This window comes from Acinonyx jubatus, chromosome E2 (assembly GCF_027475565.1).
Source record: "Acinonyx jubatus isolate Ajub_Pintada_27869175 chromosome E2, VMU_Ajub_asm_v1.0, whole genome shotgun sequence".
Taxonomy (NCBI): Eukaryota; Metazoa; Chordata; class Mammalia; order Carnivora; family Felidae; genus Acinonyx; species Acinonyx jubatus.
This window is the reverse complement of record NC_069396.1, coordinates 32,988,420-33,012,949: the sequence shown is the minus strand read 5'-3', so window position 1 is coordinate 33,012,949 and position 24,530 is coordinate 32,988,420. Positions and strand designations below refer to the sequence as shown.

General features: G+C 55.7%; 1 protein-coding gene across 2 annotated transcripts in view; it reads left to right on the top strand.

Annotated features, from left to right (window-relative positions):
- NKD1 (NKD inhibitor of WNT signaling pathway 1) overlaps positions 1–24,530 on the top strand; it is an 81,014-nt gene that overhangs the window by 38,901 nt on the left and 17,583 nt on the right. For both annotated transcript variants that reach the window (XM_027044529.2, XM_027044530.2), the window contains one exon: positions 15,699–15,765. In XM_027044529.2, the coding sequence (XP_026900330.1) occupies positions 15,699–15,765 (67 nt within the window). The remainder of the gene's footprint in view (positions 1–15,698; positions 15,766–24,530) is intronic.

Below are 24,530 nucleotides of genomic sequence, written 5' to 3'. Positions count from 1 at the left end.
CCTGCCTGGTGGCTTTGTGAGTGGTGACGGTCCTATGAAGCGGCCTAAAAAGAGCAGAGGAAGGATGGAGGTCCGGGCCTCGCTGAATTGACCCTACCATGAGGCCATGGAATCATGGCCTGCTGTAGCAGGAAAGCCTTTGGAGACACCCTCTTGACTCCTCTCTTTATGCAAGTGGGGAAACTGAGGCAGAATATGATGTTCCCAGGCCAGCGTTTTTTTTCCTGCCATAACCGTTTGTGTCCCGGTGAGCAGGACTGGGAAAGTAGGGCAAAACAACAGGGACCTGAGTTGGTTGGAAAGAGGGAGCCACTGAAGGCTGCAGAGCAGGGGAGGGATCCCGTGGAAATAAAGAAGTAGTGTGCCATCCGGATTAGGGTGTGAGCCAAGGAGCTAGTCGGCAAAACATTTTCCAGGTAGCTGACCTCAGCCTAGGAGCCCGGCCGAACCAAGAAATGAGGCGGGCGAGGCCGCCCCGGGGTAGGCCGGGAGAGCTGTGTGGGCGGGGGCCCGGCAACCCAAGGGGACGCTGTCTGCTCACGAGTAGAACAACCCGGGCTGTGTGTGGGATGTCATGGCCTCAGTTTCGGGTTGGAGAGGCCCTTTGCACCTGCCCAATTTGCATTCTGGGCAGCGACTTGGCCGCCGCTGAGGACAGCTGGCTGAGGCTGCAGGGAGACGCCGGGCCTGTGTTTTGAGCAGGAGCCAGGGCTGGATTCTGGAACAGGCAGCCGGCCCAGGTCCAGTCCACACTGGCCCCTGATCAATGAAAACTGTCGTAGGGCCAGCACATTGCCGCCGTCACCGCCTGCGGGCCGCTGGGCTGGGCGGGGCCTCCCAGGGCTGTGGTCCCCAGAGCCCTCGGCTCTGAGAACATTATCAGCGTGTCCTGGCCTGCCAGGGGGCGGGTCGCACCCCTGCCCCCTGCCCCCTGCCCTCCCTGCTCCGTGATTCACAGCCCCGTTCGTCCCTGCTGGCCATCTCACCCACGATGGTCCCGTCGACACACGGAAGAAACACGAGACCTGCAGACAGGAGGCAAAAGGAGAGTTAGCTGTTTACTTTTTTGGCTTATGTTTTACGCCTTCCAGGCACTGTGCCAGGTCGGTAGGGCCTTCAGGAGTGAGGAAATGTGGGGTCCCTGTCCTCCATGCGCTTGTCTAGCCTTGTGGGGAGACTGGCGATCCACAAGTAGTTGTACAGAGCGCCGAGGGCTGCAATGAGGGCATCCCAGGTGGTGGGGGGGGGGGGACACAGAGTGCGGGGCCATGCCGAGTCTGGGGGGTCCTGGGCTGGCTTCTCCAGGAGGGAACATTAAAGCTGAGCTGGAAGAGAAGGAACGAGGTGGCACCTAGGTGGAGAGAATAGTGGGAGTGGCCTGGGCAGAGGGCAGTGATGGGGAGACAGGGTGGAAGGCATTGACCACGGGGGTGGGTGCAGGTGGGCAAGGTCAGTTGTAGGTAGGGCTACTGCCGACCCATTTACCCATGACACTCCTAGTCACTCCTGTTGTCCTGGCCTGGTTATTAATAGCTCCCCCATTCACTCTCAAAAGTGACCTGGTTTGGGCAGAAAATTGTATGGCTATAGACACAGAGTTAGTAGTATCCTCGTTTCACAGACGAGGAAACTGAGGGTCCCAGAGGCTCGAGGAAGTAGGGCAAGGCCCTGGAATGGGACGGAGCTGGGATGGGATCAGGGCCTGTCTGACTTGAAAGCCCAGGCTTTCCCATAATCCCATGCCACCTGCCACAGTAAAGTGTAAAGTTAGAGACACAAGCAACTGAAATATTTGCTGAGCGTGACTCCACACAGCATCGTGCCAGGGTTGGTGGATGGCGTCAGAGGAGGCCGGATTGAGCAGCACTCATTCAGGGGCCTGTGACAGAAAACAAGCTCAAACTGGTCTAAGTAAAAAGGGGTGATTTAGTGGTTCATGTAATTGAAAAGTCGAGGGAGAGGACTAGCTTCAGGCATAGTTTGATCCAGGCACTCAGACAGTGTTGTCAGGACCCATTTTCCATGATTTCACCTCCTGGTTCTGTTTTCTTTTGTGTTGGCTTCTTTCTTAGACAGAATCTCTCTGTAAAGAGGTAAAATGTTTTCTTCAGGGTCAGATTCCCACCCTCACATCTCATTAATGTCAGCAGAAAAAGAGAAGCTGTCGAAGAGAAGCATCGCTTTGACCCAAGCTCGGGTCATGTGTCTGGCCTTGACCAATCGCTATGACCAGGGATGTGCAGAGTTCTCACTGATCGGGCCTGGAACATGTGCCCACCCTTCTGGTTAGGGGGACAAATCAACCCTGTCCATACCTCATGAGTGAAAGTGGTGGAGGGCTAGGATTTCTAGGTAATATATAGAACAGCTAGTTTTATGAATTTCAGATAAACAACATTTTTTTCCATAAGTATATCCCAAATGCTGCATGAGTGCATCTGAGATTCAGATTTGAGTGTCCTGTGTTTTTATTTGTGAAGTCTGGCAAGCCTGTGGAGGGGTGGCTCTCCAGGGAAAATCAAGGTGTTACCAGAAGAAGGAGAAATGGATGTTGGGGGGATGGGGTGGGGAGTTGTTTGTCCAAATCACAGGTGCTCACTACGGAGACAAAGAGAGGGATAAAAAGCTTTCCTTCAGCCTTGGATTTCTCCTGAAGGTACATCTGTGAATCCAGCCCCAAGAGCTATGGACATTCAGTGAGAGAAGGTCCCTGGAGGATGAAGTGCTCAGGAAGGGCTCCCTGTACTTGAGTTAGGCCCCAGAGATGGAGAGAGGTGTATATTGACATGGGGGTGGGGTGAGTGGTGGGTGGGAGAAAATGTCTGTTTCTGTCTGCCAGTGAGACCTGAGTCCCGGCATGGGACGCCTGGCTCCTCATGTTGCTGGACTGGCTGTGGGGTGATCCCTTTGTCTGAGACTAACCAGCCTGCTGGTCGGCCTGTCTGCTCCCTGTGAATTCACCAAACGTGTCCAGATTCCTCCAATCAACTGGTAGTTCAGTGAAGAGCCATCAGGTACCACAGAAGCAGAGCCTGAGACAAGGATCATGTGCAAGTGATTCACGGAGGATGTTCTCCCAGGGCAGATCAGGAAGGAAGGGGAGAAAGCACGGCAAAGGGAAGGCAAGCTATGTGCAATTTCAGGAAAAATCTTGGTCTGAGCCTTATCCTGCAAGGAGCTCTGGAAGGTAACTTCTGGCTCAGAGTTGGCCCGCACTGGAGGTGAGGAAGCGGGGCTCAGGGCCACCTGGCGGAGGGCGGGATTGCGGCGGGGGGAGGGGGGGCAGTTCTCTGAAGTCCTCTGAAGACGCCTCCCAGGGGTGGGCCGCCGGTGGGGAAAGCCTCCTGAAGGTGGGTGTGGGTAGCATGCGGAAATGGCAAGGGATCGAAATAGGGGCCATAGTCAAAGGGTCTCGGGAAGTTGGAGAAACCTGTGCACTGCGAGCACTTCAAGGGGCTCCCGATGCGAATCGGCTGCAACGTTTGAGAAATCCCACAGTGAGGAACCTGGGATCCTCCCCAAACTGCATGAGCCATAGAACCCTGCCTGTGGGGACACCGGTCTGAGTCTGCACTTGCTGACCCGGGGCACCCGCTCCCTGCCTTCTGGTGGAGTGGAGGGGCTCTGCTTTTTATTTCTGGCCCCTGTGGGGGGGACTGACTTTTGTTGGCTCTTGCGGCCCGCTTTGAGTGTTCTGGATCCTGATTGTGGCTGTGCCACGCTTTGCGACTGGGGGCAAGCGCTATCTCCTTTTGAGGCCCGAGTTTCCCCATGTGTCCTCTGAGAGGTTCTTAACCTGAAATGTTCGCAGAAAGGTTCAGCGTGCAGTTTTGTTTGTGTGGCATTTTCCTGGGGGGGCCAGTCTTCAGGGGGTGTGGACCTTCCCTCAGGTCAGAACCCCTGCACGAGGGCTCGGGTGTGGCCCGGATGCCTGCGGTCTGAGGGGCTGCCTGTACACGTCTGCAGGCCACTCTTCCTCTGCGTCCAGGAACACGCCAGATGTCGTGTGTCAGGAGCCCTGGCCTTCCTCTCGGGGGTCTTGGTTCCTCCCGACTGTACTGCGTGTTCCTGCCTCCCCTTTCACAGCCTAAAAGCCTTCTCGTCTATAAGGGGGTGAGTGCTCCCTCTTGACCTCTTAGGGTACAGGGTGAGTCAGACGACCCGGGACCGCAGTGGGACAAGGTGCGATGGACACAGTCACTGCTGTGAATGCCCTCTTGTCCCCAGGTCGAAGTGCATCCTTAGAACTTGGATGCCAGCCAAGGCTTAGCACCTCCTAGGCTTCCCTGGGCTTCTGGTGGGACCACTGTGGCGGCAGGGGTCCCTGGTATGACCCATAGGAGCAGGCAGCCACCTTTCGGATTCCTACAACCCCTCCCCCCCTTAAAAAAAAAAAAAAGATTTTGGCTTGCCTGAGAATGGAAATAGTAGAATTTGATGTGCAGCCGTTGGGGTTGGGAGAGAGAGAGCTGCCCTCCCCCGCTCCCAGCGACAGCCCAGTTTTATATGCTCAGCTGGCCTCTTGCCATTTCTGGAATCAAAGCCTGTCTGCATTACATGACCACAAAGAAGGGTCTTGCCAGCGCCCCCGGCTTCCTACGCACCCACAGCCAAGAGCACTGGGAAACAGTCGGGTTCCTGGAGGGTTCTCTTCGTGGGCTGTGCACGTGGTGGGGCCGTGGGACGGGGCTGTGGGATCTGGGGTGCAGAGAGGCCTGGTACTCCTGCTTCCCTCCCAGATGGGATCTGGAAACCACCCGTTTCACTAGAAAGTTTCAGACCACACCACCTGGCGGCAGACTTCTGTTTGCGAATCCTTCTCGAACCGCCGTGGGCCCCCAGTTCTGTTTGCTTGCGTGTGTCTTCTTCAAAACGCTTCCCGTCATTTCTGATTGTAGAAGTAGTCGTGCACGTTCACAGCAAGCAATTGGACAATGTTGCATCCAGCGCCCAGGCCCAACCTCTGGGACCGTTTTGCTGCCGCTCTTTCCAAATGCGCCTGTGTGACCGCGGTGCCTGGAAAACGCATGCGGATAATCTTCGTGGATGCGATCGTATTCTCTCCACTCTGTGGCGACTGCTTGTCTCTCTCAGGAAAATGCAGGGAATGTTTTTCTGGGTCCGTAAACTCAGAACCGCATTTAGTTGTTTGACACATATTCGTGGAGCGCCTCCTCTGTCGGGCAGTACTTGGTACGCCAGATGGTGACAAGTGCCCCAGAGGAAACTAAGGCAGAGAAGGGGTGAGGGAAGGCGGCGGCGGGTGGGGTGGGGGCTGCCATTTAAACAGAGGGGTTTGGGAGACCTCACCCAGGTGATGAGGTGAGCCAAAACCTGAAGGAGGGGAGGAGGAGAGGATATGTGGGAAAAGAGTTTCAGGCGGTGGGAACGGCATGTACAAAGGTCCTGAGGTGGGAGTGTGCCCGACAGGTCTGCAGCAAGGAGGTGAGGGTGGCTGGGGCAGAATGCATGAAAGGGAGTAACAGCAGGTCAGGTAGATGATGGGGCAGACAGGCTGGGTGGGGCTTTGTAGGGCATTGGGAGGACTTTGGAGAATGGAGGGGGAAGGGCAGAGACTAAGAAATGGTGGCCATCGTCCCAGTGAGAGAGGGTGACCTTCTCCCTGGCTTGGCGTGCGCCTTGGGTGTGGAGGAGGTGAGGGCGCGTTGGGTTCGAGGTACATTTTGGAGGCAGAGCCGGCAGGATGTTGTAGGGACTTGGCGGAAGGGTTGAAAGGGCAGCGGCAGGCTGACCCCTGCGCTGCTGGCCTGAAGAACAGGAAGGAGGGTGCTGCCCTGGTTGGGTACAGGGAGGAAATCAGGGAGGCCGGCGGGAGTCCGTTTGGACGCGGGAAGTCGGAGATGCCTGTGGAACAGCTTGGTGAGTGTGGAGCGGGCGGTGAAGCCACATCGTTCCCTTTAGTGCAACAGCTTTGGAAAGCTCAGTGTCTTTTGAGTATAAGACTATTGCGCGTTCTTGGTTAAAAAAGAGAGAAAGAGGAGGGGAGGGGATGGGAGCGGGGGAGAGACAGGACAAACCCAGAGAGTCCAGAAAGCTGGGCAACTGAAGGGGACGGCTCCCCGGCTGCCCATGCCTGCTCCCCAAGGGTAGCCACTGTTACATGCAAAGCATAGCGTGCCCTTCCAGAAGTGTTCTGGAGAATATGCCTCTTTTGTTTCAGAGCACAACAGGATTGACCCCTCGGCGGTCCTCACCTGCTCTCCCACCGGCCGGCGCCTGGGACCCTGGGAGCCTGGGTTCCCGAGCAGTGCCGCTAACCCTTCCGTTCTTCCATGTCCGCCTTCTTATGGGACATTCTAGGCACGTCTGTGTCACAGGCCCATTTTATAGGTACGGACTTGGAGACTGACAGGCACAGATCTGGTGGCACATAAACAGTTAAGATTCCAAATGAACTGAGTCCTCGGGGAGACCAGACGTGTGACCCTTGATTCTGCCCAAGAGTGACATGGCGGGGAGGTTGGGGGTCAGCAGTCATGCTGGTTGGGGCCCCGGGCACAGGACTTCACGAGCGGGCAGTCAGCAGTTGAGGGTAGAGGGCTCCCCAGACCGCAGAAACAGCCCAGGCAGGGGTCGGGAGACCCCAAGGTGGCGTCCAGCCTGTGAGGGGCCTGGGGAGAGGCCCTGGGAGCAGGGGTGTGGCAGGAGAGGGAGGCCTGGCAGGGGCAGACATCGGAGGGGCAGAACGACAGCTTCTGCAAGAGCTTTAGGGCAGACGGGGTGGCCTGAGTGTGTCCATGCATGTGCACGTGTCCAAGAGAGGAGAAACGAGAAGCCAAAGCCCCTCACTCCTGAGGCTGAGAGAAACACGCTTCCCCAGGTCCCCAGGCCACACAGGGCTCCTGGCCGGGCCGACCTCTGCCCCGGGCGGGGTGCACATCCTTTCCCGCAACAAGGTGACCCCCGTCTATGGGGGCGCCGCTTTCCCGGGCGACAGATGACAGCGCTGTCAGTCACCAGCAGCCTGGCTCGCGGCCACCCTGCTCAGCAGGGCGCACCCGCTGGCCCCTGGCAGCAGACCCGGGCCCTGTCCCAGGGCCAGGAGCCGCTGGCAGAGATTGCCCCAGCTGCTCAGCGATCCGAGGCGCCCCACAGCCCCCTCGGCCTCTCCTGTTATCAGCGCTCGGCTGCGTGGTGTGGCAGGCCAGTGGCGGGCAGCTCCGTGGCGTAGCAGGGTCAGCAGCGTGGCTGGCCGTGGGCCGGGCGGGGGGTGGAGGGGGGCAGAGACTGAGAAGCGCTGAGTGTCAGTCGCCGGCTGGAGCTGGAGGCCCGTGGGTGGCTGAGGTGCTCCCGGGTCCGGCTTTGATCAGCTGTGGGGCCTCCCTGAAGGCGGTGGGGGGTAGACAAGAGGATGGGAGGGTGGGGAGTGAAGGACAGGGGCCCCTGAGAGCAGAGAGGGAACAGCTGCGTGATGGCACGCTGGCCACCCGGTGGGTGTGCCGGGCCCTTTACACACGCAGTCTCCTCTCCCCTTGTAAGTGGTCCTGCTGGGCGGCTGCTGTCACTTCCCTGTTCAGATGGAGAAACCGAGGCACCGACGGGGAAATCGTTTGTATGAGGTCACACGGTATAAAACAGAGGGGCCAGGGCTCAAGTCGGACCCTCCTGTGAGTCACTTGACTTCTCCAACCTCCTGGCCGCAGGGGGTAACAATGGCACCCGGCTCTCAGGGCTGTTGGGCGCGGTTAGCGAGGCCCCTGATGTGCTGGCAGAACAGACCTCTTGGCACACGTCAGGCGCTTGCGAAAGAAATGCTGGTAATTATTATCATTGAGTCCTTTATGTTCGTGACCTCAGTTACTCCCACGCCCTGACAGGCCCATCGGATCCTGGTTTCCACTGTAGAAACTCCTTTGAACTGCCATCTAGTAGGAAAATTCCCATCCCGTCAGCAGACCCTTGAGGCCCCACGTCCCGCCCAGCCCCGGACAGTCTGCCTCGCGTTGGGCCACCTCCTCCTGAGAGCTCTGAAGTCCCAAAGACTGGAGATCAAGGCAGGTCCTGGGTGATGCCAAGCTCTGCTGTCTTCTCTTGGCATCAGTTATTTTAATCTGTGCCTAGGATTCATGGTCCCCGGACACCCGCTCTAGAGGAGGGCCTGTCCCGGGCGGGAGGAGCAGCCGCTGGGCCGTGAGAGCATTCCTGCTTCTGTCCTCGTCTGGTGCTTGTCTCATGTGGTGTCTCTTCCCCCCCCACCCCACCCCCTCCCACCTGTCCAGGAAACCAGCCTGATCACTGGGGGTGGGGGAGGGGGCAGAGGACTTCAGCTCTGGGCTCTTGAAACCTTGTAGTTCCCCAGGTGTGATCTGCGTTCTGCTGGGGGGATGGGGCTTGAGACAGGTCGGCGGACGGCTTGTATTTTCATGGTTCTGCATTTGTTTCACGTGGATTCTATTTTTGACGACCCCGACCATAACTCGGACATCACACCCACGATTTCACGGATCTTATTGGTAAGACTAGGTTTTAAAGAGAGAGAGAGAGAGGGAGAGAGAGAGAGAGAGAGGGCCAATTTAAAGAAAAACTTGAAGTACTCTTGGTCGCCCAGGTGGGACCCAGTTCTGGGGGCATTTGGGATGACGGCAGGTGGAGGCCGGCAGCTTGCTGGGGTGACAGCCCAGGAAGTGGACCTTGCTGGCCCGTTGCCGCCTATGGCCAGCTGTGTCTCCAGGACATGGGACTGGGCAAAGCCATCTTCGGAGGTTATTTGCACCCTGTAGGGTCTAGGGCCTGAGGCTCAGTGGAAGAAGGGATGTGGTGGCCCCAGGGCCAGGCCCCGGGTGGGAAGTCCTTCCTGCTCGGCTCTGCCATCCCAGCCCCTGCCCACCACCATCCACCTTCCTGATAAGTGTTCCCTCAAGTCCAGAAAGCCGGCTCAGGCTGGAGTCCCTGGGATGTGGGGGGCAGAGGCTGGGATGTGCCAATGGGAACAGAGGGATTATATCTTGAGCAGATAAAAACAGTCGGGGAGAAATCCAAGGAATTTTAATTACCGCTGCACATCTTCAGAGTCTTGAAGGCCTGGTCCTTGTAGGCCAGACATGCAGGCCAGCTCTGGGAATTGAGGCAGGCCACTTCTGCTCAGCCTCCCTGCCCTTCTCCAGCTGGGGGTACCCGTGGAGGTGCCCCCCTGCTTAGCAGGTGGCAGCAGCTTCCTCCCTCTGGCCTCCAAGCTTGGCCGGGATCTTGGGCTCTGATTTTAGGGGGGCTGTAATGTGGTTCTGAAGGCTCTGGGGGTCACAGCTTTCAATGGCAAAGCAGCAGAAGCCCACCGTGAATTGCCGTAAGCGACGAGGGCAGCTCAGTGGCTTCTGTAACTGTCCCCAGGAAGCACAGGCGAGGGTGTATCTGGCCCCAAGGTTCATCCCACGGATACTTGCTGTTTACTATATATCAGGCACTGTTCTAGACCCAGCTGCCTGCCCTTGGGGAGCTGACTTCTAGAAACGACTTGGCCTAGGGCCTTGGACCAAGTGCCCTCCCCTGGGCACTGGTCTCTCTCTCTGTCCCTTTGTGAGTTCGCTTCTGGGGTACGCTGTCGCAAGCAGCTGGAGATGAGATTATACACAGCCTTGGCACCGGAGAAGACTTCTTTCCCGCCAGCCGCTGTGAGAAGCATCCCCAGGGGGAGGACTCTGAATTTGCTTAGCTGGGGGACAGGTGCTGGGCAGGTGGAGCCCGGAGCCCCCAATGGGGGCTACATGGCCATGGGGGGGCTGCATTGTCCTCAGGGGAATGTCGGAGGGCTCTGCCCCACATGTCATTTGTTTGAGAAGAGGTGCTGTGTCTTTCTGGAAGCAGCTGTCAGGTCTAGGTTCTGCTGATGTCCAGGAGGAATAAGTCTGTTTCCCTCCCATCGTCGGGGAGGAGGGAACCCCCAGTCCCTCCTGGCCTGTCACTGGAGCCGGGGCCCCAGGAACCTTCCCACCCCTGGCTCTTCACCAGTGGTTACCTTTCAGCCCTGGTTTGCACGTTGCCTACCTTTCAGCCCTGGGTTGCATGGTGCCTAGGTTGGGGTGGAGTGGGGAATTCCCGAAGTTTTGACCTGCCATTCTGGTGGGTAGAGTGACTCTCAGGGACAGAAGTAACAAAGGTCCACAGGTTAAAGTGCACGTTGGAGATGGGGACATTGAGGCCCCGAAAGTGGATGGCCGTGGCTTTCCTTCCACTCCTGATTCCTGCTGGGTAGGGGGACTGGAGCCCCAGAAGATCTCTTCTCAAGGGGACCATGAGCATCATCCTGCACCCCCACCCCCACCCCATTCTAGAGACAAGGGGCCCGGGGCCGGGAGGGTTCTAACCCCAGCTCTGCCACTTTCTCTCCTTAAGTGACCTTGGACCAGTTCCTTAATTTCCTGGCTGAGCCCCAGGTCCTTCTTGTAAAGTGGGTTATCGTGTGGGGTTTTATTAAATTAGATTTTAGTGGTGCAAGTGATACATTAATATACTCGTCTCAGAAATTAGACTGCTCCTGAGAAAGTTGAAGTTTCTCACTCTCCATCTCTCTTGTCCCTCCCTCCTGGGGGTAACCATGGGGATACGTGGACGTTGGGTCTGGTATTTTCTTAGATGTACAGGTAGCATTATACCCTTAACACTACTGAACTTAAACGTGCCTCCTTGCTGCTCTCATGAGAATGTCATCCGGGGGTGGACCCTGGGGCGTTGAACCACTGGACGTTAGGTTTTTGCAGGAATAAGATGTGAGGATGTTCCAAGCACGTGGCAAAAGAAGGGCACTACAGAAGGAGAAGAAAAGCTCATGTGTAGTGTATCCCGCTACGTGCATTTTGTCTCCCTTTTCTCGTTGACTTTCTTTACATCTAAATCCCCATTTTACAGAAGAGCAAAGTGGGAGCCGGAGTGGTTAAGCAAGGCTTCTGCGGCCACTCAGCTGCTGAGGGTGGGCCGGCAGGGGCCCGGGCTCCCAGGTTCGGCCGGGTTCCGGGGACGGAGCATCCCTGCCCTGGACGGCCTGCCTGCCCGCGGCGGTGCTGGTTCCCCAGGCACGCCTGGCCGGGCTGCGTCTGTACGGTGTGCTGGGAAGAGGGAGCTTGCCAGAAATTTCCTGGGGCAGCTCCAGGGCGGACTACTTGGATCTAAGGGTTACTGGGTGGCTGGGTCGTGCCCCCCACCCTTCTCTTCCCCCGGCATGTCCCAACCCTGTGCATTCTTGGAATCTATAAGTTGTGCCGTGTTCTGTGGGCACCAGGAGTTTTCTTTGAAACCCGTGGCACCAACATCTGTTAGCTCTTAGAGAACAGAAAGATTGGCAAAGGACTGCCGGGGCAGGCGGTGGGGGAAGATATTAAGCTCAGGAGTATGAGTCTCAAAGACAAAGAGGAAAAACCCTAACCGAACTCCAGCCCGCTCCCAAGCCCTGCTTTGATGTGGTTTCCCGTCCCCGGAGGCCTTATAAGGCCTCATGCCTGCAATTCTGGACTCTGGGTTGGTGTTGGCTGCACTTAGCACCCGGAGGAGCTGGCCTCTCTTCCTGGGGCCCAGCGTGGGGCAGAGGAACAGCGGTGCTGGGACGTGGGAGGGAGGGGGCTCTGGGTCCTGTGGCCTGAAAGGCCACCAAGCCTGACCGCTGAGCAGGGGGCAGCCTGGCATCAGGCTGGGTGCGACAGGAGGCCTGGGGGTCCAGAGAGGCCTTTGATCAGAACTTAGAGCCTCGTCTGAGGCCGACTGTCCTGAGGATCAGGGGAGAAAGGGCCTGGGACCAGGGGCCAGAATGATGGCCGAGTAGACAAAGCAGCAGTGAAGGGAAGTCACTGCATCCCAAGCCCCATACTTGGGATGGGGCTTCTTACAGGGGGGGCAGTGAAGGGTGTGGGCTCTGGAGCCAGGCAGCCTGCCTTCCATCCTGGCTCTGACACTGACTAGCTGTGTGACCTTAGGCAAGTCACTTAACCTCTCTGTGCCTCAGTTTTCTCATCTGCGAAGTGGGGACAATAATGGTACTAGCTCAAAGGATTGCCCTGAGGATTAAATGCGAAGCGTTAAAAACAGTATGCCGGGTAGGAGGGTGTTTCCCAGTGTCTTTGAGGGCACGTTGGGTCTGGTGAGACTTTGAGCTTCTCTGAGCAAAGTTCTGGTAGCCATTTGACAATCAGAGTAGAAGAAGAAGTAGGAAACAATAACTACCGGTCTCATGAGCCTCAATCGTATCAGGTGTAACGTTAAACACTTTACCTGCCGTGGCTTACTTAACCCTCACAACCCGCCCTGAGGCATCATGAGTGCTATCATCCCTGTGTACACGTGGGGAGGCCGAGAAATTTCCCTCACCCAAATGATGCATCTTGTGTGAAGCAGAGCTGGGATTTGAACCAGGGTCTGACCCATTCCAGTACTGTGCCTTGCACCTGCTGCACTGGGGCTCCCAGCGGGGCTCGTGGCCGTCGAGGGGTCTGAGCGCCTTCCTGAAGGGTGGTCCTGAGGGCCTGGCCCCAAACCTCGCAGGCGGGCCTCCCGGCCAGGGCCCTGCCAAGTCCCAGACCTGGCGGGGAGGAGCCGTGGGCCCTTCTAGTCGCACAGGACAAACAGGAGTACTTGTCCACCACCCACGGAGCCACTAGCCAGCCTGTTTTTCTTACACTTCTTTAAGTGTGATCCGTGGTCCCTGGCAAGTGCCCAGACTCTTGGCTGCCTCCGTCCCCATGCCCACAGGAGCCCTGATTCCACTGCACAAGCCCAAGCCAGGCATGGCTCCAATCTTAGCTGATGATCCAGAGCCACTCGCCTGGCCCCTTGGGGCCTCCTCACTTAAATCCAGGGCTGTTGGGAACCCCATTCTCTGGAGGTTCTTGTGAGGAGTCTGTCAGTCAGTGCCTCGTACACCAGGAGCACTTGGTAAATGATGCAAGTGGCTGTCATTACCATTATGTCCTGTCTCCTATGTCCCTGGAGGGTTGAGGGTGCTTTCTTCGTAGAAAAAATAATAATAACAGTTATAACTCTGAGTTTACAAATTGCAGATCATTTTTATGAGCGTTTATTCCTTGAGAGATAGAAAGCGCGGAGCCGTGGCAAAGATTGAGGGAGATGATATACTCATAAGGTGCCTCGCACGGTGCCTGGCACTTAGGAGACGTGCGAGAAGGTCAGCTGTCCTATCGTTGCTGTGGTTCATCATTGTGCCCATTTTACAGGGAAATAGACTGAGGTCCCAAGAAGGCAGTGGCTGGGCAATGCCAGCCCGGTCCAAGGGCGAGCGAGGCAAGGGAGCCAGGACGTGATCCTGTGTCTGGCCCCACACTGCATTGCCTCTAGCTTAGCGATTCAAAGCTTGAAGACCACAGACACTGCATGGCACTGGCCCCGGGCCGCCTGGCTCAGCGGATGAAATGAACGTTTGCCAATGTCGAGCATCTGTAACTGCACAGTATGTCAGTGGACCGTGGTGCAAAGGAGCTCTCACAGGGTTATACAGAGCAGGGTAAGGTTTAGCAGGAAGAGGCCGACCCCGGAGCTTGCCAGAAGCCTGCTTTAATATGCAGAGATGTGTCTTTACTGTGTCAGAGAGCTTCGTCCTCACAGCAGACAGTTCTCAGAGTGCATGATACACACTGTGAGGCATCGTTATCGGGGTTCCAGACGGCTGCTTTGTTGGGAGTGACGGAGTCTTTAAACTCCTCCAAGTCTGCCAATAAGAAGACACGTGCGCTCAAAAGTATGGGTCTGGCAGGTCCTGTCTGCCTTGCCTGCAGCGGTCAGGGTGGTGGGCCAAGGTCAGCACTGAGCCCCCCGCTTTCCAGAAGAGCCGAGCGTGAAGCGGGCTGTTGACTCCCTTGAAGACCGTCAGCTGCTCCTGTGAGGAAGTGCTCCTTTATGGGGAGATGGCATCCGTCTTCCTCTGGCATGAAAGATGGGCTCTAATTGGCTGCCGGAGCGTCCCAGCCGTCTAATGATGCCACCTGAGTGCGTCCCTTCCCTGTCACCAGCTCCCTGCTTCCCTGTCAACTCCAGCGCCGTTAACACAAACAGCCAGTTTACAAGCCCGGGAAGTGTTCGGTGATTATGATAATTGGCGGAGGAGGAGGGAGAAGCCATCCTCTCTCCAGGAATCAAGCAGCCTGGTTTTGAAGTCAGTGGGACCCCGGGAGTCTGAGTGGCCACATTTTCACAACCCGTAGGAAAGTGTGTGACGCCCCCGAACGATCTGAAAGGAGAGCGAGAGAACACCGGCCCTGATCCATAAAATGTCAGCTGTTGATCCTTTAAAAAAAAAAGAAAAGAAAAGAAAAGAAAAGAAGAGACTTAGCTCCAGCTGTGTCCAGTTGATAAGATCAGATATACAAAGCATTATTTTTGTTTGGTTAATCAAAGCAAGCCCTGATTTTTCTGTTAAGGATCTGAGGTGCAGGATTTTTTTTTTCCTTCTGAGTTTTCAACAAGAAGGGTACGTTCTCATTTTTTTTTCTCTTTGCCCCCCCCATTTTTTTTTTCAAAAAGAGAAGTTGGTGACAGCTGCTGAGTTTGGGCTTTTTTATTGCTTGTCATTTTGTGGTTCGAGAAATGCTGCCGTAGCATTGTTGTGGCATCTAAAGAGATAAGGCGGTATAACTTCTCAAACCTTGTCTCTCCCCCAGAAGAGGAGCATTTCCCAAAGTGGGTTCCTCGGAACACGAATCCCATGTGATGCTTGTGTAAAACAAATCTCCATGGTCTAAATAGGAGGAGAATTGGGGAACGTAGCCTCAGTCACTACTTGGATACTCACAGTGTCCATTACCGTCGTAAATTCTTCAGTACGGGATCTCGCGAAACTTCAGAACAATCTTTTTAGAGCACAGAACTCTTACGGGCAGAATACCAAAAAATGCAGAAGACAGTCTGGCAAATGCCGGCCCTGCTTCTTCCGTATCTAGAGTCATCCTGCAGGGGTGGGGTGAGATAGGTCGTACCTTTGTCGACATCCCAGAAGTTTCCCAGCCTGTGGACCAACCAAAGTCCCCTGGCCAACCTGACCACATCTGAATGACAGCCTGAGCAGGCTGGTTGGTACCAACTCTGCCATATGGGATAAGCCGCCAGGCATCCTCAAGGATGCCACCAGGCAAGGCATGTGCCAGGATCAGGCTGGTTTCTGGCAGGTGTGTGCACGGGGGAGATGTGGCAGGCCTGTCTGGAGATCAGCCCGAGCCAAAGCATGAAGGTTTCTGAATGTGATGCTGAAGAGTTGGGGTTTGTGTTAAGGGTAGTAGAGACCTCCCCTTGGGCACTCCAGGCCCTCTTTGTAAACCCATGGAGACGGCCCGCTCGGGACCCTCTGCTGGAGAATCGTTCAAACTGAGATCCCTTCTCGGGACCCACCGGGGCGGCTTGCTGGAGTCGAGTTGGCTCCAAGGGGTAGATGAGAGACATTTTCTCATCTTGTCTCTGTCTTTTTCCAGGGTGGAGGGTGGAACTTCCTTTCTGAGGGAGAAGTGTGGTCGGGTTTGGTATTTTATAGTGAGCTGAGAAAAAGTTACTTCCTGAAAAGCATGGTGATAATTCACTTTTCAAGTGTGATAGGATCCACCTCAGTTGACCTAAATTCCCATTGGAAGAATTAGAGCAGGATCCCCGCTTCCTTGTGACCAGCTGGGCACACGTTCATGACGTCCCAACACCGGGCTCCTACCTGACTCTGTCCAATTCTTGCTTAATGTCCCTGCTTTGTCTTCCTCTAGGAGCTCGTGGGTGAAATTTTCAGAGAAACGCTCAGTGAGGAGGAAGAGGAAGGCTTTCGGCTAGAAGGTACTGGAATCCATTGCTCTCTTCTTCCCAGGGTGCAGTGAGATGGGGAAGGGGCCATCTAGTCTACCGTGTGCCCTGTGTGCCCTGGAAATCTGCAGACCAGGCGGAGGACTGGACCCTGTCAGTGGGGGTGAGTGGGGGTGAGAGGCAAGAAGGGAATATCGCCCTTCACAGGTCCGAGCCCAGAGTGGAGCCAGGCTCCCGAGGCTCACATCCTGGCTCTGCTCTGTATTGGCTGTGGGGCCTTGGACAGGTTGTTGGAGCTCAGCTTTCCCATTGGGGGGTGATCACAGTAGCAGCTCATTGGCCCCTCAAACTGTGTTCGGCACGTAGCTGATCTATTTCCCCATTTGTCATTCACATCGCTCAGCTGGAGCACATACAAATGGCGCCCCACTGGCCGCTCTCTGCTCACTCCTGTCTTTGTTCAAGGGGAAGCACCTGTTGTGGAAAGGAGGCGGACACTGGAGCACCGACTTGACTTTGGGCAAGGCACGCCACCTTTCTGAGCCTTAGTTTCCACGCTTACAGAACAGGAATGAGAGCCTTCTCCCTGCTGGACTCCCTGAGTTGATGCGAGCATAGGTGGCATTGATTGGAAAGCATTTGCGAAGCGGGATAGCATTTCCGTTTTACGCTCAGAATCCGAGAAGAGAATCACTGCACTGGGGAAGCCTTAGGATGGTAGGGGCCTCGCTGTTGAGGTGAGGACAGGCAACTGGTACGAGAGCTGAGGGTCTTAGGGGGATCTAGGCCTTGGGCCCCTGTAGAGCCTTGAGAGGAGAGCAGACAGTGCCAAGCGTTTCTCAAGGGGAGCCTGGGCCAGGCCTGAGGACTGTGGCCACATCCAGCTTGACAGTTGTCATAAGCATAGGGTCCCCCTGCTCAGCCCCAGGCCTGCTGCATCCAATCTATACTGTAAGAGACTCCCCAGGTGATTTGTGCACTTTGAGAAGCACTGTTTTAAGAGATCCACTCAGTTGCCCAGGAGCTGGAGGCAGGCTGGGACCCAGGTATCTATCAGACTCAAATATGAGCGGGTCCTGAACCAAAGGTGGGGAGTCCCATGGATGGAAGGCTTTGTGAAGGCTTGGGGGTGTTTCCCTTGAGCGTGCTTGCTTGAAGACCTGGTGGCTGCACGCAGGGGCTCTGCAGCTCTGATTCTGTCATGCCCTGGCTCCCCTCAAGCCTCAGCTGTCATCTTTGGCTCCATGGAGAGAGATGTCAGGAGTTGGTGCCGAGAGATCTGGGGAGTCAGATAAGGGTGTGCAGCGTGTAAGCCCTTAGGGACTGAGCTGATCCCGGACATTGATTACATGGGCATCAGCCCTCATTCCTGTTAGGTGTTCATTTGCTCATTCGCACCATAACTCATTAGCAAGTTCATTCTCTTGTTCATCTATCCCTCCACCTGTTCCATCCATCGCCCATTCACTACCCATCCAACCACCACTCATCTGTCTGTCCCTTCGTTCCCCTGTCACTCACCCACCCACTGGTCACGCCCCATCCATCCATCCATCCATCCATCCATCCATCCATCGCCTTTTCATTCTCCTCTCTACTCTCCTGTCACCCACCCACCAGCCAGCCAGCTCTTTGTTATCACTCAGCCACCCATAATCCATCCTCCACCCATGGATGGATTCAATCATCCCTTCATCCACGGAACCATCATCCTCCAATCATCAGCTCTCTGTCTTTCTATCCATCATTTGTTGAGCCTCTAGTTACTGCTCAAAACAAGGCAGTTCTCTGTCCATTGAGGCTCAGTTTGAAATCATGTAACTGATTTCAAGTGAGGTGTCTTTGCCTTCAATCAGACATGAAATGGCCCGCCTATGGAATCCACTTCCCTCTGATGTCTGCATTCAGAGCATGCGTGCTGTTATAATGAAGTAGAAGGAACGTTGGCCCTGGCTCCCCTCTCAGCTCTGGTAGCGACCTGCTGTGGATTGTGGCCAGGTCCCTCCAGCTCTGGGCCCCCCTTGCCCTCTGTAACATGATGAGTGAGGATGTGGAACCGGACTCTGTGGGTGCACGGAGGCTGTGGGCTCCTTGCAGGGAGAACGAACCCCTGAGACACGGGGAGGGCGACACTTACAAACATTGGTTGATGGATGGGGGATGAATATGAGGTGCCAGGGGGTCCCAGCTCCCGTTGGGGGAAAGGGTGTGAGGTTGGCATCATTCAGTCTGACCCCATGCCCCCCCCCCACCCCCTGCCCCAGCTGCATTCCTGGCCTTGAAGGGCAGCCTGGGCACCTTGCCCATTACTGATGATGTCTAGGCACATTGGTGCCACCACTGATGAGGGAGGGGGCTCAGGCCACTCTCCTGCCTCAGTTTCCCAACTAGGGGTCGGACTAAGTTGTTGGCGGTCAAGCTTTTCGGCCTCTTTCTTCAAGCCAAAGCTGACGCAGAAGCAGAAAATACAAAACACATCAGGTTGCAGAAAGATGCAGCATGTCACAGTATGTTTTATGTAAAAAAGGGCACGACACAGCACTCCATATTTCCTTGCACATATGCGTGTGTACCGCGTGCATATCACGGGGTGGCTGGAGGCCTCAACACACAAAGACAGTAGCTCCTCTTGGGCGTGGGAGAAGGATACTAAAATCAGAAAGTGTGCACAAAGAGGACGATAGTGATGAATGTTCAAACTTTCACAAGGAGGATGAATTGAGAGATGAACCACAGCATTAAAAAGCGAGAGCACTGCGTAGATGAAGCAGTTAAGAACGAGACTACTCTGGTGTGCGCCTGGGCTGCCCGCGTGGCCCTGGGACTCCTTGGGAGGATGCTGGGCCCGTGACTGCCTGTGGTGCCACAGTCGCCCTCGGTGCAGAGGCCTGAGGCCGCACCCCCCAGAATGGGGGGACGTGGCCACAGTAAGAGCAGGTGCTGCTGAGCCCCCAGAAGCATCCACCTGGCCTGGGGGCGTCCCTCTGTGCTACCCGGCCAAGGGAGAGCGCGCGGAATCCTGACTCTCTCCTTTGTCTTCCTGTTGGCCAAGTTCATTGCCTCTTGGCGGGCTGGAGGGCTGTTTAAGGGAGAAAAAAGGCCATCTGAGGCGTGAAGATAAAAAGAAGTCTTTTAGCCATCCCAGGAGAGGACAGCTTTAGCTCCTGCGTTGTTATGTAAAGCCGGCCCTAATCCAGCATCTTAACCGCCTTAACTGGCCAGCTGGGAGCTCGCGGGGACGGCAGATTAAGTCTGGGCTTGGTGCGAGGCTTCCGAGCTCCTTTTGAACTGTGGAGAGAACAAAGTAAACATCAAAAGTCCCAAGCCAGGAGAGCTGGCTGGGCGTGGCAGGGGCGACACGAGGCTGGCTTTCCAGGGGAGAAGGGGAGAGGGGGACCCTCCCTCTGCTGGCCCGGCTGGGGTCTGAGCATGGGCGGCCAGCCCCACTCGTCACTCCAGTACCCACCTGGCTTCCCCACCTCCCCGGCTGGGCCGTAGGACAGGCGGTGGCAGCCTGTGGCTTGTGGCCTGAGGTGCAAACGGGTGCCACCCTTGTTTGGCTGACCTGTGTCACCCTGAATGGCCCCCGGAAGAGCTGTGTTTGGGGGTGTCCTCTCCACTCGGCATAGGATGCAGCTTCCTCTCTAGGTCCCCTCTCTCCCTTCCACCTGGGGCTGTCCCCCTCCCTCCCCGTGCCTTGACTCACTTCTGCCCCTCCCCCTCTAGTATCTGCCCACTGACCCTAACACCAAGTCTGTTTCCTGTCTTCTGACCTCCACTTGGGGATGAAAGCAGGCAAAGAACAACCTGCCTGGCATCTGTGGAGAGCTGACTTCACAGAACGCCCATCAAGGAACCCTCAGGATGAGTGAAGTCAGGAGGCCCCTCCCTTTGGGGGCCCAGGTCCTCCCTCCAGGACCCAGGGCTGCGGGGGGGGGGAGGGGGGGGCGGCCTCCCTCTGCGCAGCCTGGGTCTGGCCTGACGGGGTCTATGGGATCCCCACTTCCCCAGCCTGAGGCTGTGGTAGAGTAGCTAGTCCTGCCCAGCACGGCCGTGGTGTTGGGATTGAGGCCCTGGGGTCTGAGTGGCCCCACTGTGAGCTTAGGACCTGCCTGTCTCTGGATGGGCCCCGAAGTTTGTCTCACCCCCACCCCCTCGGAACCCAGGGGAAGTACCTTCCTATCTTTATTTGGACCTTTTGGGAATTTGCAAGTCGGGCCCCAGAGCAGCCGGGCTTTAAACCACAACTCACTGGGTGACCTGGGGTGAATCCCTTCACTTCTCTGTTCTGCATTTTCCTTGTCGGGGTGGGTAATCATTAGCACTTCCTCCTCAGGGCTCCCGTGAAGACCGTGAAGTCATTTATGTAATCCCAGAGAACGGCCCTGGTGCGGAGTGAGTGCCCGGTGTCTGTGAGCTGTCATGAGTCTTATTGTTTTATGGGTCTTTTCTTGAAGGGGAGCCAACTGGTGTTTATAATTATTTACCAGTCCAGATCAAAGAAGACCTATTTTGAAAGTTTCTTTAATCCTATTAGCATCTCTGAATGTCTCCTTCTTCTCCCAGCGCCTGACATAGAGTCTGGCATGCTATAAGTGCTCAATAAATACTCACTGGAAGAATGAAGTCAACAGCATGAAGTCAGACAGTCCCCTCCCTCGGGCCACCCAGGGAGGTCCTCTGTACTCCCTCTTGCGGCCCAGGTCCGGCTGTCTCGGCCCCTAGGTGTGATGTGTCAACCACTCACAGACCCGAGGAGCCCTGGGAAGGCCTCTAGCCCCCTTCATTTGTAGTTGGCGAGCTGAGGCCCAGAGAGGGGACGTGAGCCGTCTAAGGTAACACAGCAGACTGGGAATGGAGCTCAGGCCTCTGACTCTTGCTCATTCAGGGAGTATTTAGCTGAGCATCGCCTGCAGGCGTGGGGCCCTGCTGAGTCCTGGGTGCTCGACCATGAACCAGGTAGGTGGGCCTTACTGGCAGGGTGCTCGCCTGAGGGAGGCAGGTAGTGACTGAATAATCCAGAGAACGGCCGTGCAAATTTCTGGTAGTGGTAAAACGCCGTGAGGGGTAGATTGTGGCAAGGCCTCTCGGAGGAAGTGACATCTCAGCTGAGGAAGGACCAGCCTTGGGAGGATGTGAAGGGAGAGCAGCCAGGAGGAGCAAGCAGAACCCCAAGGTGGAAGGAACTTGTGGTTTAGGGAAGAACAAAAGGGAGGCCTATGTGGTAGGAGGAGCCACAAGGGTGGGCCAGCGGGCAGGGGTGGGACCACACGCTTGGGTTTTACGCTGCCTTTGAAGAGAAGGCATAGGCGAGTGCCAGCTCCTGGCATCCGTTTTAACAAGATCCTTCTGGAAAGCGTGATGGGCCGCGTGTGGGGAGGAAGGAGGCCATGGAGATGGGGCACGGTCACAGTAGTGCGGGTGAGAGGTGATGACGTCACCCCGCATCGGGGCTGGGGGGCTGGAGGGCAGTGGGTGGCCCTGGGGGTAGAGGTGAGAGAGGGGAGGTCGGTGAAGGAAAGAAGGGATCCCGGGTTCGCCCTCGACGTCCGGCTTAATGACGGAAGGCAGTGGTGGTGCCGCTTCTGACGTGGGGGCTTAGGCGGGTGACAGTGGAGGCTTTTTGTTGGGGGCACATTGGGTTCAAGATGGCTGTTGGACATCCAGGTAGAGAGGCCAAGTAGGCAGTTGGACACTGAGTCTGGAGGTCAGGGAGCAGCTGGGGGGAGAAAGAGAGGGAGGGAGGGAGGGGACTTCTAAGGACGTCACCACAGGCGGCTCCGCACCACTCCCTGGCAGGGCCGGTCAATTGGCGGGGCTGGCCGGTGGTTCCCTGGAAGCCCAAGACGAAGAAGACACGACTGGTGAGCAGCGGGGGCCCCCCCGCGACGGAGGGCAGGCGGGCCACACCCCGCTGGCTGCCGTGTCTCAGTTCAGAGCCTGTGCTCCTGCGAGTGTCAGCGAGGCCCGACTCCACTCCGCGGCAGTCCCCCCAGAAGCCCGGTGTCGGCGGTGACAGCAGCTTCTCTCAAGTCTGTTCTTCATAAAAGCTCAGCTGGAACAGTGGAAATTCTGACTTGTGTCAGATACCGAAGAGGCTTTAGTAGTTTCAAGTAGCTCGGGGTTAGATTCTAAAAGTTGGATTTCATCACATGTTTTAACTTGGGCGGGGACCGAGGGAGAGTGGAAGGGACATGGTATTTTTAGCCCCAAAAGGCTTTTTTCTCTTTCCTGCTCCCTCTCCCGGCTTCCCCCCCTCCCTCCCTGAACAGATGTTTCGTCTCAAGCCTATACAAACCTCAGAGCAGAGTGGCCATCAACCTTATGCTCTGATGAGGGAAAAGGCCAGAATGCTATTTGTTGGGAAGGGTTGTTCCCTTTGTTTTCTTGTTTCCTCTCCTCTTTCCCCTTAGTCACAACCGGTCCTTAAAGAAATTCTCCCTACGGTAAAGCGCACCCTGGGGAGGCAGGATTGTGAAGAAAAACACCCTGGCTGGCATTTCTGGTCTCAGGAAGGGGTAGACACCCGCTGGTGGAAAGTGCCAGAAGCCACCTTGGAGAATACTCATCATGTCAATTCCTGTTTTGGTGGTGGTTTTTCCTGACAAGCAGGGGCTCAGAGTGATGGATAGTTAAGTCAGGATTCTTTGGCTTCTTTCGACATTCAGCCCAAATTTGCTGAAGCTTTGGCTCACGATATTGAAAAATTCTAGGGTGGCTCTTGCCCAAAAAGGGCCAGCTGGATCTGGGAGCTCAAACCGTGTCATCCAACACGCACATACTCTCGCTGCCTTCCTCCCGTCCTCTCTCCCTCCCTCTCCGTCACCGGTGCCCTCCGCCCCTTTGTCGGTCTGTCCTGCTAAGGTGGGAAGGATGGCTACCCAGCTCTAGGTGCTCACATTCTATGAACTCAGCCATCACAGGTGAAAGAGAGCCCCCAAGTCTCACTACGTCTTGCAAAAGTGTGATTCTCACTTTGCTGGCACAGGTGGATCCAGGTTTTGTGGGACCCGAACTTAATCCGGCTTGCGGGCCTTCTTTAAGAAAAGAAACACATGATTCTTTTATGGATTTATTTTTTTGTATGATCCTTTTATAACTTTGAACCAGATTATATATGTGTCCTGTTAAACCTAAATACCTGTATCTCCAACTCAGCCCTCCCTTAGCTCGATTCCAGAAATGCCTGTGTTCACCCCAACTGTGTGACACAAGAGGATGTACAGAAGTCAGAATGGGAAGAGACAGGGGTCGTAGCTGACTGGGGTTAAAATGCCTAATTGGAAAGTGTCAGAAAACCAAGTGAGCATGTGAACACATTGCTTAGGGCCTGTCCCACGCAAGTGAGGGGCCCACAAGCTTTCACTCCATTGGCTTCAGGACGAACTCTCCCGTTATACTGACCAAAGAGCGGCCACAGTGGCCACCGGGATGAAATATACCATGTCGGGTCTGGGTGCTGGGTGCACCCCTGAAGCTGGAGTCGAATCAGCCCTCTGTAAACCAAGTGGATTGGGATGGGAGGGGGGCGGCCACCGGAGGAAACCCAGATGCTCAGAAGGAGGAGCATGGTTGTGAGACAGGCAGGAACAGGTGTCAACGATTGTGTGACAGAGTGGAGAGACCAGTGGTTGGGGAGTCAGGAAACCAGGCTTTTAGTTCTTCTGTTTCTATCCCTTCTGGGTTCAAATCCTGGTGCTGCCACTTACCGTCGTTTTGATGGTGATGATGGTGTTGGCGGACCTGATGTGGTGCGACAGGCACTGTACCGTATTCTGGGGCCACAGCGAGAAGCTAGGATGAACTGAGTAATGATAACGGCGGTGTGAGAGAGTGTCACTGAGCAAGGAACCCTAACCTAGCCCCCGGGGGGTATGCAGGCACCATCTCCCAGGTTGGAAGGCCTAAGCTGAGGACCTGAAGGGTGAGCAGGAGCTGGAGAGCCAGGACAGGCGTTCTTGGCAGGGATAACAGTGTGAGAGCACGGCTGGGTCAAAAACTGGAAAGCGATTCCGTGGGGAGACAGGGCTGAGAGACAGCGGCGGGCAGATCGATCTCGGCAGGGAAATGGCTTGATCCACTTTGCTTTTTGAGTTTAGTTTCCTCTTTGGTAAGATGCAAACAGTAACCTATCCTGCCTGGTGTTACTTAGAGGCCCTGATGGAGTAACGCGCACACCCACTAACTCCACCAGCCCGCGGCTGCGCTCGTTGACAGACAGATTTGTGTGTCTCTGGGATCCTTGCTCCCTGAGGAGAGCCTCGTGCAGATAACACAAGAAACCATTTGGCCTGGAATGTACATATGATACCTTTCTCTTTTTACTGGCAACAGATTTACGCGCCTAATTATATTTGGCATAGGCTAATATTAAAATTCCTCTGCATTCCCTCTCGCAGCTGCTGGCGGAGGGCTGGAGAGTCAGAAACATCCTGGCGAGCCACCCTGAGACTAAAATATTTGCAGCAGATAATCTGTACATGGACAATTGGGAAAGGCCTGTGGGGACATCAGGGCGGGGGTCCAACCTCCGGCAAGGAAGCGCTGGCTTGCGTTAAATCTTTACATCGTATCAACTGGGAAGAACGTGGCAGGTAACCGGGCTAAGAGAGCCATGCCTTTGAGTGTTAGTGATTTCTGGTCTTTGGTGGGGTTGATGTAGTCATAACTGTGTTTCAGACTTGTCCCCTACTTCCAAAGTTTATTATCAACCAGGCCTTTCTGGATTGTGTTAAAGCAAGCTGGCATTTGCTGATATCATCCAGGGTTGGGATTTTAGCCTAAGTATGGGATTCAGG